General features: G+C 41.5%; 1 protein-coding gene across 6 annotated transcripts in view; it reads right to left on the bottom strand.

Annotated features, from left to right (window-relative positions):
• The window catches only part of LOC144250264 (tRNA-dihydrouridine(20) synthase [NAD(P)+]-like), a 63,165-nt gene that overhangs the window by 17,553 nt on the left and 27,457 nt on the right, over positions 1-18,155 (bottom strand). For all 6 annotated transcript variants that reach the window (XM_077792772.1, XM_077792770.1, XM_077792773.1 and 3 more), the window contains 5 exons: positions 17,034-17,079; positions 14,185-14,276; positions 13,058-13,101; positions 11,749-11,809; positions 1,622-1,669 (listed from right to left, as the gene is read on the bottom strand). In XM_077792772.1, the coding sequence (XP_077648898.1) occupies positions 1,622-1,669; positions 11,749-11,809; positions 13,058-13,101; positions 14,185-14,276; positions 17,034-17,079 (291 nt within the window). The remainder of the gene's footprint in view (positions 1-1,621; positions 1,670-11,748; positions 11,810-13,057; positions 13,102-14,184; positions 14,277-17,033; positions 17,080-18,155) is intronic.

Raw genomic sequence — 18,155 nt, 5'->3', positions numbered from 1 at the left:
TATGCCAACAGTCCCATTTATTTGGAAGACTGAGGCAGAAGATCTCTTAAGCCCATGAGTTGAGAACAGCCTGGGCAACACAGTAAGATTGCTTTAACAACAACAACAATAAAAAAGCAGCAGCAGCTAATGAATGCCTTCCCTGTGTACCTCAAGGGGTTTCAGGGACAAATAAAATAACATTGGAATATGCTTTGAAAGGAAACTACCCTAGAAATGGTAAGGATACATTATATGCAGGTTAGAGGAACATCATATGTGGCTGTATGTGGGAAAAATCAGAAGGAATCCAGCCAGCACATACTGTGGTCCTCTTATATCCCAGAGACAGCTGGACAGAAAGAATATACACGGTTGAACAGCAACAGCCAGAACAAACCAGGGCAGCTCTTACTGGTAGTATCTGAGTCCCAAGTAACTCTAATCTGCAGGAAGCACCATGAGGCTCAAATCCTGGACAAGGAAGTAGGGATGGTGAATGAAAAGCAAAACAAAGGAGCTACGATCAGCAACAAGCTGACAGCTGATGAGCTGGGAAAGGAAATGAAGGGAAAAGGTACACCTGGTATGATATGGCAGAATATCACCCCCACAACCCCTAGCAGCCCACAGCACTAGATAGCAAATACCAACCTGACCCAGGGGACTCATTAAGCCTTTCTGCAAAATCACCACAGGAAGGGAAATAAAGAAAGACTAACTTCAGCTTGCTTCATGGGACCCTGACCTGGCTTGCTCTCAAAGAACTGATGAGACTCCAGTGGTATGGAGGAGAACCCTCCTGCTACTCTCATCCAGGCCCCTTAGAGAAGACAATCTACCCACCCCCCAAACACACACACACACACACACACACACACACACACACAGAGCCTACCCTCACCAAAGGTGGTCTAGCCTCTGCTCTCATGAGCATTTTAGAAAGGAGAGAGACAACACAGAGGAGTCTCTAGCCCAGTCTTCAGGCTCTCTGGCTCTTAGTTGACAGGGCCCAAGTTCCAGGCTTTTATACAACTCAAGGCTGCTGTACGCTGGCTCAAGGGTTTCCAAACCTGGCTGCATGTCAAAACCATTGGGAAGCTTTTTATTTAGGTGGGGGATGAGGGTACCAGGTATTGAACTCAGAGACATTTGACTACTGAGCCACATCCCCAGCCCAATTTTGTATTTTATTTAGAGACAGGGTCTCACTGAGTTGCTTGGGGCCTTGCTAAAATTGCTAGGGCCAACTTTTGAACTTTTGTTCCAGTGTCATAATAAACTAAACCTATCATCTTCCAGCAGTTTGGGTGAGTGGGTGAGCTTTGTGTTCCAGGCTTGGTGTTTTAGGACCCTGATTTCATCGTGGGAGCATCTCAGGACCACCTGCTGAAATTTTCTCAAAATAAAGATGTTTGTGTGAGGTCTGGAAAAACTTTGCACACCTGTAATCCCGAGCCACTGGGATTACAGGTGTGCATCAGTGCATCTAGCACTGGGAAGCTTTCTAAAAAATTTCCAGGCCGCAAATGGATAGACTAAGGGAACTTCAGTAAATCTGGAATGGGGAGAGAGGCATTCTAGGCAACTCTAGTTCATAGCCATGTTTTGAGGACGCTGCTTTCACTCATGCAGAACTTACCTTCTCAATCTTGTCAGGATCTGACAGCAAAGCAGCTCCCATTCCTCCCTAAAGAGAACAAGAAGAAAGGTCTGTTTTAAGTTGGAGGAGGATACTCCTTGGCTCCTGCCCCCCGCCCCGCCTCCTATGGTAACATGGTATGCAAACCTTGTAACCAAGGTCCATTGACAACTGGCATTTTCCTAAACAAGTAGGAAGACAGCAAGATTCATGCCCATAATCACAAGGTCAGGAATCTGATGAATTCTAAAGTCACCACAATGATGCCCTTGGCAAAACCCATGGATCTCTAGAAGTAGGCTCTACAGAATTTCTGGCTGGATGTATTGGCTTATGCCAATAATCCCAGTGGCTTGGGAGGCTGAGGCAGGAGGTCCACAAGTTCAAGATCAGTCTCACCACATAGCCAGGCCCTAAGCAATTTATGGAGACCCTGTCTCAAAATAAAAAATAAAATAAAATAATATAAAAGGAATAGAGATGTGGTTTGATGTTTAAGTACACCTGGATTTTTTTTTAAAGAAAAAAAATTCTTTTTCAGGTCTCAGTGTCATAATAAACTAAACCTGCCATCTTCCAAGACCTTAAAAGACAATGGATCCTCCTTAAGTGATGAGATTTAAATACTCCTTCCTCACATACCCAATACTTGCTTTAGTACCAACACTAAAGTCTTGCAGGGACACAAACATTGTCCAGGCCCTTCTCCTCAGCCAGCAACAATGTCCCAGTCTTGAGGATCCAGATACATGCCAAACAAACAAAAATACCAGAAAACAGAAACTGCATATCTGAAACACTTAAAACTCAACCCTAACAATAATGTTTGTCTCATTATAATAGGATTATTATCAACAATTTTCTTGCCCTTTTCTTTTTTCCCTCTGCAGTACTGAGAATTGAATCTAGGCTTGCCGTACCACTGAACTCAGCCTCCCAAAGAGCTGTGATTATTGGCATAAGCCACCATACCTAGCTCTTGTTACAATTTTCTATATTTCCCATGTTCTAGACATTACAATAAATTACTTTAGTAATCAGTATCTCATGGGAGGGTAAAAGAGAATGAAATCTTTGAAAATCTGAATGAAGGGGAAAGCAAATCCAATAAATACAGTATACATATTGCATACTAATGAATGCTCAAAGAATGTGCTCAGAGATTTAAGTTCGGATGTTACAGTTTAATTTCACATCAAGGATGACATATTCAATCAGAGGGAAAATTAAATCACCACAGAATTCCAGATGCATTAATGCATACCTATACTGCCAGCAGCTTAGAAGAGTAAGCAAGGAAGATCACAAGCTCAAAGGGCTTCAGCGACTTGGTGAGACTCTTGTCTCAAAATTAAAAACAAAAAGGGCTGGGAATGTGATTAAACATCCTGTTCAATCCCTGGCACAAAAAAAAAAAAAAAAAAAGAGTCACCTCAGATTTGGCTAGGCTTGCATTTTGAGAATTGGCAGGGCAGAGGAGCCAATAGCTCTGCATTTGAGGGCCACAGATACAAGACTTAGAACTCACCCAGCTCCATCTGTCTTTCACCCCTCATACACAAAATCCAGCCCATCCTTATGGAATCACAGAATCTAAAATTCAAGTTCACTGGCCCTTCCACATCAATTTTTCACAATAGAATTCCCTTCCTTCCTTCCTTTCTAACTTTTTTTCTTTTTTTGAATAGATAACACACTAAACATATGAGAGATTCAAAACATAAAAAAGTAAAGATTCCCCCTCCTTAAGGAACAAGAGACTTTTCAACCTATACTTTTTTTTTTTTTTTTTGTATTGGGGGTCCTTTACCAAATCTCCCATCCATTTTTTAAGTTAAAAAATAACACAAAACATGGTTTTACTTATTTATTTTAATGAGAAGCTAAGGATCAAACTGAGTAATTCACATGTTAGGCAAGTGCTCTACCACTGAGCTGCAACCCCAGACCGTCCCCATCCTTTGTGAGACAGGGACTCCCTAAGCTGCTGAGGTTGGCCCCAAACATGAGATCTGAAGGCATGGGCCAGTTGCTAATTTAAGGCGGAATCCCGGACTCTCTCACCACCATCACCAGTTCCAAGCTCCACTGCATTAAGCTTCATGTCAGACAAACATTTATGAGGCTGAAGAGAACAAATAAGGTGACAAGCTGGTGCAGATCCTCAAGCAGCATGACAAAGCAGACAAGACTGGATCCTCAGGAACAGTCCTGGTGTTCTATAACAGTTCCAGCAATGTGAACTGGCTGGGATAATATTCTGGATGACCACAAAATCAAACACTTAAGGTTTCAGGGGCAAATGCCAGCTTCAATGAGGGCAGATATCTTCCAGTGCTTCAGGAAGGGCTCCCAAGACATACTGCCCTACACAGATGTAGCTTCTCAGAGACTAGACAGCACCCATGTAGAGCTCTTGTCAATGATGATTTTCCCCTTCACAGAGCAAGGAGGGTGAGCCGTGTTGGGAGTGAGGTGCCAGGTGCAGTCATCAGCTGTATGACCCATCCGTGAGCTGTGAGGCTGGTTCAGAAGATTGAACTAGCAGCTATACAAAGAAGGCGGCTTCCAGGAGGAGCATCCTCAGTGAGAGCACACTGGCTTCAGCAAGCCTGATTTTGGCTAACTAAAATGGGATTCTGGATTAGGGATCTTTCCTGGTGTCCTGGGAGGTTGAACACACTTGTCAGCTAGGGTGCTCTTAATGCCTCTCAGGGCCTGGGGGCTGCTTGTTGTTTTGAAATATGAGCTACTGGCCAGTATTGGAGTAATTGAGCATTGGACCATAGTAGCATAGTCTTTCACATAAAATGTGAAGAATAAAATGCATTTTTTATTTTCTGTCATGTCATGATTTCTAGCAATAAATGATGTTTTCATGGGCTGCCTTAACTATAATTATCATGGGGCAGAATTCAATGTACTTAATAATTCACGTTCCAAATTGCCTCATATAGAACAAAGAATCAGCTGAGTTTATTTTATTTTTCTTGAATGACTACACATGGTTTATTTTCCTTTTTTGAAGAACGGATATGTAATTTTGTAATGTCATGAAGATGTTTCAAATTTGACATTAAAAAGGGCCTGTCATTCCTGCTTTATAAATTCACTGGAGGCTCTCATTTTCCTTGGAGCACCTTTAACATCTTTCTCATTGTCCACCAGCTTGAAATGTAACAAGTTTGCCAAATTAGCTATAAATCTGGAGCCCCAACATGAACAACATGAAACCCTACTGTTGAGCAGACTTCTACACTACCTGTGTGACTTTGGATAGGGCCTTAACATGTGCTTGAGACCTAACTTCTAAGAAGGAGAGGGTGCAAAGAATTTGTTTTTCATTTTTTTTTTGTGGAGCCCAAGATCAAACCCATGGCCTCAAACATGCTAGGCAAACACTTCAAGGCTCTATAATTCCCAGGCACTGTGACACACGCCTGTAATCCCAGCACCTCAGGGTCTATAATCCCAGCACCTCAAGGCCTGTAATCCCAGCACCTCGGGAGGCTGAGGCATGAGGAGCTCAAGTTCAAAGCAAGCTTCAGCAAAAGCGAAGTGCTAAACAATTTAGTGAGACCCTGTCTCTAAATTAAATACAAAATAGGGCTAGGGATGTGGTTCAGTGGTTGAGTGCCCCTCAGTTTAATCCTTAGTACCAAAAGGAAAATAATAATAATAATCTCTACCATTGAAGCACACCTCCAACTCATTAAAGGATTAAACTATGGGGAAGAGGGGCTGGGGATGTGGCTCAAGTGGTAGCGCACTTGCCTGGCATGCGTGCGGCCCAGGTTCGAACCTCAGCACCACATACAAACAAAGATGTTGTGTACGCTGAAAAATAAACATTGAAATTCTCTCTCTCCTCTCTCTCTCTCTCTCTTTCCCCCCTCTTAAAAAAAAAAAAGGGTTAAAAAAAAAAAAAACTATGGGGAAGAATGAAGTCCCAAGGTGCCTGTCTCTACCACTGGGCAACAGCCCCAACCCTTCTTTTCTATTTCATTTGCAGACAGGGTCTCACTGAGGTGCTTATGGACTAAGTTGCTGAGACAGGCTTTGAATTAAAAAAATCTCCGGCCTCAGCTTTTCAAGTGAAAGGAATTATAGGTGTACACCACCATGCAAGCCCAAATCTTAATTTACATTCAGGCTCATTCCAAGGAGCATTCCCCCAACAAATAATCCACTCAAGTCTCTGCCTCTCCAACACTTAAATACTTAGCATCAGGGCTATGCAACCTACTTGTCTCTGTATTTAATCATGACTGACCAGTTTAATAATTTGGGTTCTCATGCCACCTGTGGTCACGGGCTGTTCTCAACTCCCATTTGTGCTACACAGACAGACTAGTTGACTAGGAAAGGTCAGAAGGGAGGGTCAAAGCAGAGTTTGCTTCTTTCACCCTGTTTTCCATAAAATAGCAAGGATCTGAAGCCTGCCACTCAAGACACACATTCCTTCTGTGATCTCACTGGGTAGTGATGACATCACAAGCCTCAGTTTCCATGGCACTTTAAAGCTAAGAAACTTCTTTACCAGTTCTCTACAAGACACCGAAGTGTCTGGTTTCTTCAGAGAATATGTCTGACCGAATATTTTATATTCAATCTAACTTGTCTGCTGTCCCCTGGGAGAGCAGAGCAGCAGGTAGGCCTAGGCCAGGCATCTGTAATGGAGCTCCTGGTAAATATACAACCTCACTTTACTGCCACATCTTCCTTTGGGGTTTCCTCATCACACCTCAGAACTTCCCTACCCATGAGTAAGACCAATGGTCTGGTGCTCCCTCAAGGACCCACAGTGTTTCTGCTCACTGCTGAGGGCAAGTGTTCAGAAAGGTTCTAATCTTGATCAATCTAGCCTTCCCCTTTAGCCTCCCCCAATGCTTCCTTCAGAGCACAGCTATAGTCTGGTACACACTGGTACACACCTATAGTCCCAGCTGCTTGGGTGGCTAAATGGAAAGAGTACCTGAGCCTACGAGTTGGGCTCAAGCATCTGGGTGGAAACATAATGAAGCCTGGGCAATATGGTGAGAGCACTCATCACCAAAACAGGAAGGAGGCTTCATTCTCAGATCCTTTCTTAATAAGAGTCTTACAGAAGCCCAGTGTGCTTTTGTTATCCAGGGATAATTGGAGCATTTGAGGAAGGGCTATCAGTCTCTCATGAACCTCACCTTCAGACCCAGGCACCTGTAGCATACTGTCATGGATACACTCACATGGATCCCCTTCACATCCCAGTCTGAAATGCTGAGAAAAAGGGTGTTCTCATGCAGTTGGGAAGAACAGAAGGGCCTGGGGGAGAGGTGAAGTGAGAGACTTGAGTTCTGAGGAAACGATGTCTCAAGAAATGGATGTGCAAAGGCTATTGAGCCTAAACTTGGTATCGAGAATTTGGATCTCGTTCTCTTAATCCCTCTGCCCCAGTATATAGCCTTCAAAAAGTGGTAGAGTTGGGCACAGTGGTATGGAACGGTAATCCCAGCTATTCAGGAGGCTGAGGCAGGAGAATTGCTTGAGCTCAATTCGAGTCTAATCTGGGGAAACATAGCAAAACATAACCAAAAAAAAAAAAAAAAAAGCAGCTGGGCACAGTGGTGCATACGTGTAATCCCAGTGGCTCGGGAGGCTGAGAGGGGATGATTGTGAGTTCAAAGCCAGCCTCAGCAAAAATGAGGCATTAAGCAACTCATCGAGACCCTGCCTCTAAATAAAATACAAAATACGACTGGGGATGTTGCTCTGTGGTTGAGTGCCACTGAGTTCAATCTCTGGTAGCCAACCCCCATCCCACGGGGAAAAAAATTACAAAAATCTATAAAAATTATTCTAGAATTCAGTGTGGCTAAAACAGGCTGTAACAATGGGTCCCACAGGGAGCTGCTAAGGTGGGAGGGGTTCTAATCCAATTTATATTAGACCAGATTTTCCAAACCTTGAAAATTATTTCCATTAAAAACTCAGAAATGACAGACCTTAAGATATTTTTCTCAGTTGTAGAAGGGAGAGACTGAGGGAGGGTTGTTTGGGATAATTTTGAGGTTTGACTATTATCCTCATGCTTCCATTGGCTCCACAGAACTCAATTACTTTGATAGCAAGCATCCCTTGAGGAGACAGGCAAAGCAACCATAGAGGTTAACAGGCAAAGGCTATGTTTGGGATGCTATGCAGAGAAGAGGGCTTCAGACAGAAACAGGAAAGATTAGGAGAGGGAGGTACTAGCAGCTGAGTGCACAAAACGTAAGTAACAGAAGTGTCTCAGAAGTTCTGTTTTCTTTCCAGCAGCAGTGCCTTCCACATCTCCTCCTACGCCTGCATACTACCATGTCCTCTACAGAGGATGTGGAGAAACCCAGGTGGGCTGGCATGGAGAGACATACTGCCTGGTTGGTGGCTACCGGCTCTACGGAGATGTTCCCTTGGCCACTCCACCAAAGGCCAAAGTAGAAAAGCCAGAAGAGAAGCCAGCCCAGAAGCCAGCCCAGAAGCCAGCCCAGAAGGCAGCCCAGAAGGCAGCCCAGAAGCCAACCCAGAAGCCAACCCAGAAGCCAACCCAGAGAGCCAGAGAGGCTCCCAAGAAACGCCGAGCTCCAACAGAGGCAGAAAAGTCTCTGGGTTGTCCCAGCCCCAAAATTTGTACCAAGAGACCAATGTCAAAGAAGCTGGATGGCTGAGCCTCTCTGTAGAGAGGTCTTGTATTTACCTATAACACTTAATGCATCTTTTTAAAAAATTTTTACTCATATTTTTTTAAATAAATAAAAAATTTTATTGTTGCTGTTGTTAATTATACAGTTATTCAAATATACAAAAATTTGAAAGAATCCCTGCAGGTGGTTGCAAATGATTTGCAATGGCATTGCAACTAGGGACTTAGTTCAGTTTGACATGGGAAACTAATGCAGCTTGAACTTGAGTTTTCAGAGCTCAGCAGAGACAGTGACTGTATTTAAAAGCTATCATGTGTATTCCTCCTTCTCACTGGTATCGAGTAAATTCTTTGTAAGTGCACACTTCCCATTCTCAGGACATTATCAACAACAATTTTCTTGTCCTTTTCTTTTGTCCATCTACACTACTGGAAATTCATTCCAGGGTTGCTCTACCTTTTATCTATACACCCAGCAGTTTCTTTTTTTTATTTGGAGACAAGGTCTCAGAACTTGCTCAGGCTGCCCTCAAACTTGTGATCCTCCTGTCTCAGCCTCCCAAGGAGCTGGGATTATTGGCATGTGCCACGATACCTTGCTCTCTTTACAAATTTCTTATTTCTAATTTAATTTTGTTAATTGTCAATGGGTCTTTATTTAATTTATTTTTAAGCAGTGCTGAGAATCAAACCCTGTGCCCCACACATTCCAGCAAGCACTTCACCACTGAGCCACAAACAGAGCCCTCTTAATAGAATTTTCTACATTTTCTATGTTCTAGCCAATACAATGAATTACTTTAATAATTAGCATCTCGGGAAAGTAAAAGAAGAGGGAATCTTTAAAAATCTGAGGGGCTGGAGCAGTGGTAGCGTGCTCGCCTTGCATGTGGAAGGCACTGGTTTCGATCCTCAGCACCATGTAAAAATAAATACAATGAAGGTATTGTGTCCATCTACAACTAAAAATATTTTAAAAATCTGAATAAAGGGGAGAAAAACCCAATAAATACAGTATATACACAACATAACTATTGAATGTTCACAGGATGTGCTCAGAAAGTTTAAGTTCAGTTGTTACAGTTTTAATTTCATGCTTAAGGATGACAGATTCAAAGAGTACATTAAATCATCACAGACTGCCAGGTACAGTGGTGCACACCAATACTCCCATCAGCTTGGGAGAGCAAGCGAGAAGAATCACAAGTTCAAAGCCGGCCTCAGCATCTTGGTGAGACTGTCTCAAAATTAAAAATAAAAAAGGCTGGGGATATGGCTCAGTAGTTAAATGACCCTGAGTTCAATCCCTGGTACCCGCCCCCCCCCCCAAAAAAAATCACCACAAACTGGACATATTGGGCCTGCATTTTGAGAATTGGCAGGGAGGAAGAGCCCTTAGCTCTGCATTTCAGATAGAAACTTTAGAGGCAGGAGGATACAAACTTTAGAGGCCTCAAGGAAGCCTGGGCACTCACCCAGTTGCATCTGTCCTTCACCACACACACACACACACACACACACACACACACACACACACACACACAATGAAGCCCTTAAAGAATTACAGGATCTAAAATTCAAGCTCACTGCCCCTTTCACAGCAATTTTCCACAATGGAATTTCCTTCCTTTCTTTCTAATTTTTCCTTTTTTTTGAATAGATAATACATTCAAAATGCAAGAAGTTCAAAAGTTAAGAAAGTAACAAAGTAACAATTTTCCCTACTTAAGGGATAAGAGACTTTTTTTAATTGACAATCTCAATTTTCTTTGAGACAGGGAGCTGATTGCTGAGATTGCCCTCAAACTTGAGATCCTCCTGTGTACCTTCTGGAGTCACTGGAATTATAGGCATGTACCACTGTATCCTGTTCAATCTACACTTTTATACTTTTTAAAGCAGGAGGACAGAGCAGACAGTAGCTGGCATGTGCTACTGGTTGGTATCTGTTCTGACTAGTGCCAGTTGCTCATTATTTTAAGTAGCACCCCAGAGTATAAATGTACTGCCTATGTAACACTGAATAAAACTCAAGTTTCCTTCCCCAGAAGTAGCCAAAGTCCCTGGTTTATTGTTTGTCTTTTCAATTATATTCTATAAATAAAAAGGCAACATATATAAATACTCATTTCCCATTTTCCTTCAGTATACAGTAGTACGCTATTTGAAATTCTTCTCATTGCTCTTCTCACAACATCAGGAGATCATTCCAAATCATTTCTACTCTGCTCCTTATAGAACTGAGTAGCACACAGTCATGAGAAAAAACCAGCAGTAAGTTTTCAACTGCTCATAGATAATTTCAAATTTCTATTAATACTTTGAAGGTAATATCCACAAAGCCCTCTGGTTTATTAAGCAGGCAGGCAGGCATTCTGAAGCCTCTTTACCTAAAGCACTGGTGTCAGGCTGGGTGACTTCTCAGAGCATAGTGGCTGACTCTGAACACTAGGCCAGGGGAACACTACTATGTCTACACTGTCGACCTTCTGCTCTGATGCCTTACACTCAGCAACCTCAACCTGCTTTTATTATCTATTCCAAACCTGTCCTTTTTCAACATCTGATCACAGCTAAAGAAAAAGAAGCCTGCTTCCTGGCTACCAGTCAATCTTTCCTGAACTACAACCACTTTATCCCACCACCACACACCCAACAATTTGCCAGCCAATACCCGTATCCAAACCTCTGGCCTTTTGCCATTCTAATCCACCAGACACATGGCTTCTCTGCTCCAAAAAAAAGCAGGGGGCAAAGATACCAAAGTCCAAGTCCAACTGATCTGATCCCAACTAAAGTTTGCGATCCTATGTTACTTTGCTCCCTCTTCATCTCCTATTCCCCAGTCCTCTGATGAAAATGAGCCATTCACAGTTCTGTCTTCACCACCTAGGGGCCTCCATGCTCCTGCACATGCCACTCTTCTCATCTGTCCTATAACTCTTCCTCAAGGACCACATTTCCTCATCAGAAACAAGTTTAAGGGTGCCTTTCCATTCTGTTCTCAGGCTTAACATAGCCTTCTAGTCTGATCTCTTCTGATATGACACAGCATCTTGACAAAGCCCAGGTCCTATTATTTTTCTTGGCTTTTTTTCTCCTTAAACAGTACCTGAGGTTGACCCTGGGGCCTTGTACATGCTAGGGAAATGCTGTACCACTGAGCTGCATCCCCAGTTCTTTTTATTGTTTTATTTTGAGACAAGGTCTGCCTAAGTTGCCTGGGATGGCTTCATATTTGCAATCCTCCTGCCTCAGCCTTCCAAATAACTGGGATTACAGGCATGGACCACCATGCCTAGCCCTGCCAGTTGTGCCCATTGATCCACTAACAGACTTTCAATCATTTTCTTCACCCAGCTCAGGATCTAGTCCAGAACTGGGTACTGTACCTAGCCATCATGTCTTGTTAGCTTCCTTTAATCTCCATAGGATACTTCTGAGAAATATAAAGAAATCAATTTACCTTGGTAGAATATTCTTTTGGACAGCCCATGTTGACGTCAATACCAGCTACATCATTTTCTCTGGAAAAACATGAAAAGCAAAAAGGAAATAAACATTAAAGGGCTGGGGTTGTAGCTCAGAGGCAGAGTGCTCAACTAGCATACATGAGGCACTGGGTTCGATCCTCAGCAACATGTAAGAAAATGAAATAAAGATATTGTGTGTTCACCTACAAGTAAAAAGTAAATATTAAAAAAAAAAAAAACAACATTCAAACTGAGGGAAGAAAGTAGAGTAAAAAGCATGGATGAGTCTGTGCTCATAAACCTGTCATTGTGAGTCTGGATTCAAGAAACACACCACCCTCAATGACAGACTTCATCTGAGCAGAGTTCCAGAGGAAAGACATAATGTATCTACACATTGAAAAGAGCTAGGTATTGAGGTCTTTGCTACAATGGAGTTGTGTCAGATAACTCAAATACCAAGTTACACTCATGCTAAACTCAATTCCAAGGCAGAATTTCTCACTGGGTTAATGAAAGCTATTTGCTAAGGCAAAGATGTGACATAAGCACAAGAGCCCTTTGCCAGAGCAACTCCTCTGGTAGAAGTTACAGGACTGCCTTCAGTTGCTGGGTGACACGGGTAGCTTACTCCAAACAATTATCAGATGCAGAAAGAACTCTGACCTCATTCTCTGATTTTAACAGACTGTGATCAAAAGCAATTACTGCCCAAGTCTCTTCTTGCTACCACTATCATCAATATTAGAAGGGAACATTTACTAAGCACTCCCAATGTGTGACATTCTCCAAATAACATGCCTTATTTCACTTGCCCTACACTATGCCAGAGGATGTTACTACTACTGGTATCCTTTCACATAGAAAGGAAAAAGTAATCAGCAAGGTTAAGTAACTTCCTAAGGTTACACAGTTAGCCAGTAGCAAACTATTAACTCTAAAACCCACTCTTAAATCGTGAATATTCTGCTGCCTTTATTAACTCCGGAAGCAATAAGTCTCACCTACACGGAGAGTTAAAACCTCAGGACTCACAATCAGAAGTATCTCCAAAAAAGAGAATCTCATAAATAAACATTAAAATTGTGTCTCCACATGGGGGTCTCTGTGGTCTGGGAACAGTCGGTACATTTGAATCCCAGGACAGCCTTCAGATGTCATAAACAGGGAAGGAAATCACTCTCAGTTGAAAATAGTAACAGGCCAGGAGACAGAAGTGTGGGTCACTTCCAAAGTCACCAGAGACAGTAAGACCTCTTAACTCCAGTAAAGACAAAGGGAGCTCAAGAGGGAGGAACTTACACAAGCTTGGCCACAGCAAGTGCTCGCTCTGCATCTGAGGTTCCCTAGGAACACAAAAGGCTTCATCAACCAATGCCCTGAAAAAGGCAAATGTGCGTGACAAACACACCCATCTCCCCCACCACGCACACACACTCTTTCTTTCCCACTCTCTATTTCTCTCTTACAAACACACACACACACAGGCACACACAAACAACACACATTGTCATGCCAACAAGCAGTTTGGGCCAGTTTTCTCCCAAAAAGCCAGCCCAATATATTAGCTCACTGGTTTAAAAAAAAAAAAAAAAAAGATGGACTTGGAAGGCCTAAACAATGTCATTAATGCTGTTGTTACTTTCCAACATACAAAAACATGAAAAAAATCTTATAGAAAACATTCAGATACCACAACTTAGATTCCATAATTATATCTACTTGATCATATACCCACTCACTGTCATCAACTTTATAAAAACTTAAACATCTTTTGGGAGCTATTTCTAAAAGAGCTCCAAGAAATGTCCAGTGCAAGAGAAGAGAGCTGTAGTTTAACTACCCAGACACCGAGACGCACACCTATAATCACAGTGGCTGGGGAGGTTGAGGCAGGAATATTGCAAGTTTGAAGCCAGCCTCAGCAATTCAGTAAAGTTTTAAGCAACCTGGTGAAATCCTGTCTCAAAATAAAAAATAAAAAGGGCTGGGGATGTGGCTCAGGGGTTGAGTACCCTTGAGCTCAATCCCTGTTATCAAAAAAAAACAAATACAAACAAAAAATTCAAAAGTTTACTGTTAAAGAAATCTAATTCCTTTGATAGGAAGTAAATTCAGACTATAAAAAATAAGCAGTATGATATGAATACTCAATGTTAAAGATTAGAAAAATAAATATAGAGACCCTTAATTAAGTAAATTAAATCTGAGACTTGCAGGCATGTAACAGACTGTGTCAGCTTGATTTCCATTATCTGTCTCCAATACTGTAAGTACTCAGGAATGACCCTTTGAAAAATGGTCAAGTCTTCAGGAAGTCCCTGCTATGTAAAGTAGCTCAGGCACTCAATAGTGGCCAGCACAGGACCCAAGCAATGAAATAGGAGACAGGAATACTCAGGAGGACACTTGACATTAGGATCTCATACCATCTGGAAGACCACCCTGCTCTGTTCTTTTTCACAGGTGCGGAAGATGACTCGATCATCAGGGGCGACAAAATCCACTGTTTTGAGCACCTCTGCAAGAAAACACAAACACATGGGATACAAGTTCAGACTAGCCTAAGCCCTGGCAGTGAACACAGCCAAGTATAACCTTGAAAAGAAAAAAGGGATCAGATGATTCCTACAAAATAAGTATGCACTGGGAGGCATCTAAGGTGCTGATATGGTCCATCTCATGACACAGGTAATGGTTGGTTCACTTTATAATTATTTGTTAAATTGCATATTTAGGTTTTATGCACTTTTTCTGCGTGATTACAAGCACTTTACAATTTTTTGAAATACTGGAAAAAATGTACACACATTTAATTTGTGTTTCAATACTAGAACTGTCCTGGAAGATGGCACTTTGAGGGTCTGCAAGTGATCATTTCTTAATTACTTAGAGTAATTAAGTGGAGGAGTACTCTATTTCAGCCAGTCTTCACTATTATTTGCAGTTGCATATTTTCAAATTCATCTATTTAGTAAAATTAATTTATAACCCTAAATCAATACATGTGGTGTTTCCAGTCATTCAGGGACAGACACTAAGTGACAACAAATTGGAATCACCTGATGTACATACACATCTCCAGCTGAGTTCAAACACGGTGCCACTTGTTTTCTTGTTTCAGCTCTTATACTGTAAAAATGAGCCCTTTTTATGTTATATTTAGCCCTTCATTTTGTGTATTTTTGTGCTTTTTGTTAGTGATCTCACTGTTTAAAATGACTCCAAGCAGAGTGCTGAAGTTCTGTCTATTATCTTAAGCAAAAGAAGGCTGTGGTGAACCTAAAGGTCAAAACACTTGTATTCAATAAGCCTTGGTTATGACAATATAGTGCTATTGGCTCTTGAGTTCAAGGTTAATGAATCAATGATCGATCCATGAGAGCATATGCTTAACATGCACAAGGCTCTGGGTTTGAACCCTAGCTCCTAAATAAATAAACAGCATGTCTTTGAACAGAAACAAATGAAATAAACTAAGTTTAAGTGATGATCAGATGATGAAAATATGACCAGAGGCTAGCAAAAACCTAATTCTGTATTTCCCCTAGGGTCACTTGGTTCAATAGTCATGAATAGATTTTAAGTGTTTCTCAGCAATTTAACCGAACATTAACAAAAATCAACTACATCTCATGTATCCTCCTTCTTCTTTTTTTTTTCTTAGTTGTTGATTGACCTTTATTTTATTTATATGTGGTGCTGAGAACCAAACCCAGTACCTCACACATGCCAGACAAATGCACTACTGCTGAGCCACAGCAGAAGCTCAACAAAAGCTTCTATCATCACTGACTTTCAAAGATGACTAATATAATAAAAAGATACAATGTGGCAGATGGGTGAATATACCTATCTTGAAGGCTGTTTTGAGAACTAAGATCTTTAAAGCATGTAAAGCATTTCCATAAATGGAATCTGGAATTATCATCCCAGCATTGAACAGCTTAGAAGGTTAAAAAGACATGTTGGGAGAGGTAATCGAAGTAATCTCTCACAGAGAAAGCTTAACACTGGCAGGAAGAAAGGTGAGAGAACCACAAAAACTAGAGTGTGCTTATAATGAAGTTTACTGATAAAAGCAAAATACTGAAACCCCAGTAAAGGCACTAGAGAAACCAATTTTAATGTATCTGATAGGCAAAAATGTAAAAAAGTGGCTAAACTTTTTACAAAAATGTAAAAAAGTGCCACACAATCCCAAGGGAAGGGGGCACAGATAAAACGTGGTCACATTTTTAAATATTACACATTTTTCATAATATACGTGTAGGAAAACCCACATTATTCCTCTTTATGCTTAATTCTTTTGTTGTTGTTGTGGTACATGGGAATGACCCCAGAATCTCATGAATGCTGGGGAAGTTCCTATCACTGAACTACATGCAAAACCCTAAAATAACCTTTCTTTTTGGTACTGGAGATTCAAACTAGGGGTAATTTTCCAATGAGCTACATCCCTAAGCCTCTTTATTTTTAATTTTGAGACAGGTCTTGCTAAGTTGCTGAGGGTAGCCTCCTGCCTCAGCCTCCTGAGTCACTGGGATTACAGAGGTGGTGCCACTGTACCCACCTTGATTAACTCTTTAAGTATGAGATTATGGAGGATTTTCATTTTCTAGGTTTTATAGATTCATAATATTGATTTTTTTCATAACATACAAAAATGTAAATAAAAGAGAATTTGACAAAATTGAGTCATGACTTTTTGTGAAATATCAAGATTTGATATATACATGTGTATATGTACATATGTATGTATCAGAAACCTCAAAGATTACCACAACTCTAATCAAAGCAGAATCAGCCTCATCAATAAACTAGAAGAAAACCCATAGTTCACCACAAGCACTTCCATTTTCACAGGGCTTAAGGTGTACAAACTACTTACTGTTTCCTTATCTTATTTCGTCTTCACTTTAACTATACAATTTAAATAAACTAAGGCTCATAATTACATTTGAATGATAAGAAATTATGGTGGAAAGAAGTCCTATGACTTGCCCAAGTCACAGGCCAGGCCAAGCACTGAAGCCATTGTGACTTCAAGGATCCTAGGGTCCCTTCTGTATAGGAAACATGGTCATTTCTATGTCACCAAGGCATTCTTAGCCTGCTTCACATCAGGCTTTAGGTGGAGAGCAATGACTGCTCTCAAGGGAGCACATGATCCACACAATCACATTATGCAGCCCAGCAGGAACCCAGGTAGGGACAGTGGTAGTATCACCTAAGCCAAATGAGCACACACACAATTCTGGGCCAGGGCTGGACTCACCATTGACAACTCTCTTGCACTGAAGCATCTTGAGGTCAATCAGCTCCTGTAGAGAAATTGGAGAACAATGGTCAGTCCTGGACATGTAGACCCTGGACATAAGAGAAGGCCCTGGACTCAGGAAAACTACCTTCATTTCACATCACATGAGTATTGCATGGACGGTCACACTAGTACTAACAACAAATCGTGATTTGGGGGACATGTAATGTGGTCCTCTCCACCTAAGCATGGAAAACAGGGCCCTGAGTAAGCTATCCTCAATCAGGTTATCAGGTTATCTTAACAGGAACCTTGGAGATGTTTGAGGAAGGATGAGCCACTCAGAGAGCAGATAACTACCTAGAACATGGATACTGAGACATTCTCCTCATTTATTAGTTTCAGCTCAAGCCCACTCTCCTCAAACAACCTCTCACCTCGATACCTAGGCAGAAGGTGACAAGTGAAGAGCTCTGAAGAAAGGCCTAATGAATGATAAAACTGGGACCAGAAAAAAGAAGCATAGAGACGAAAATTTGAGATGAACACTGGAATGAAAAGTCTATCCAGTGAGCTCCCAACTCAGGAAACATTCAAGCAGACACAGAAAGAAAAGAAATAAGGGGATCTTCAAATTTAGTATCATAAGCATGGAGGGAGTTGGGCACCATGGCACATACCTGTAATCCCAGCCTCAGATACTTACTAAGACCTCAGTAACTTAAAAAAAACCCTGTCTCAAGATTAAAAAAAAAAAATTAAAAGAACTGGGGATAGGGGTCAGTGGTAAAGCATCCCTTGGTTCAATCCCCACTACCATAAAACAAAAAAAAAAAATAGAAAGAGGGCTGGAGGGGCTGGGGATGTGGCTCAAGGGGTAGCACGCTCGCTTGGCATGCGTGCGGCCCGGGTTCAATCCTCAGCACCACATACAAAGATGTTGTATCCGCCGAAAACTAAAAAAAAAAAAAAAATATTAAAAATTCTCTCTTTCTCTCTCTTTAAAAAAAAAAGAAAGAAAGAAAGAAAGAAAGAAAGAGGGCTGGGATTGTGGCTCAGCGATAGAGTGCTCCCCTAGCACGGGCGCAACCTGGATCCGATTCTCAGCACCACATAAAAATAAATAAATAAATAAATAAA

The sequence above is a fragment of the Urocitellus parryii genome, chromosome 15, assembly GCF_045843805.1.
Source record: "Urocitellus parryii isolate mUroPar1 chromosome 15, mUroPar1.hap1, whole genome shotgun sequence".
NCBI lineage: Eukaryota > Metazoa > Chordata > Mammalia > Rodentia > Sciuridae > Urocitellus > Urocitellus parryii.
The sequence above is the reverse complement of the archived record's forward strand: the minus strand, read 5'-3'. Positions and strand labels throughout refer to the sequence as shown.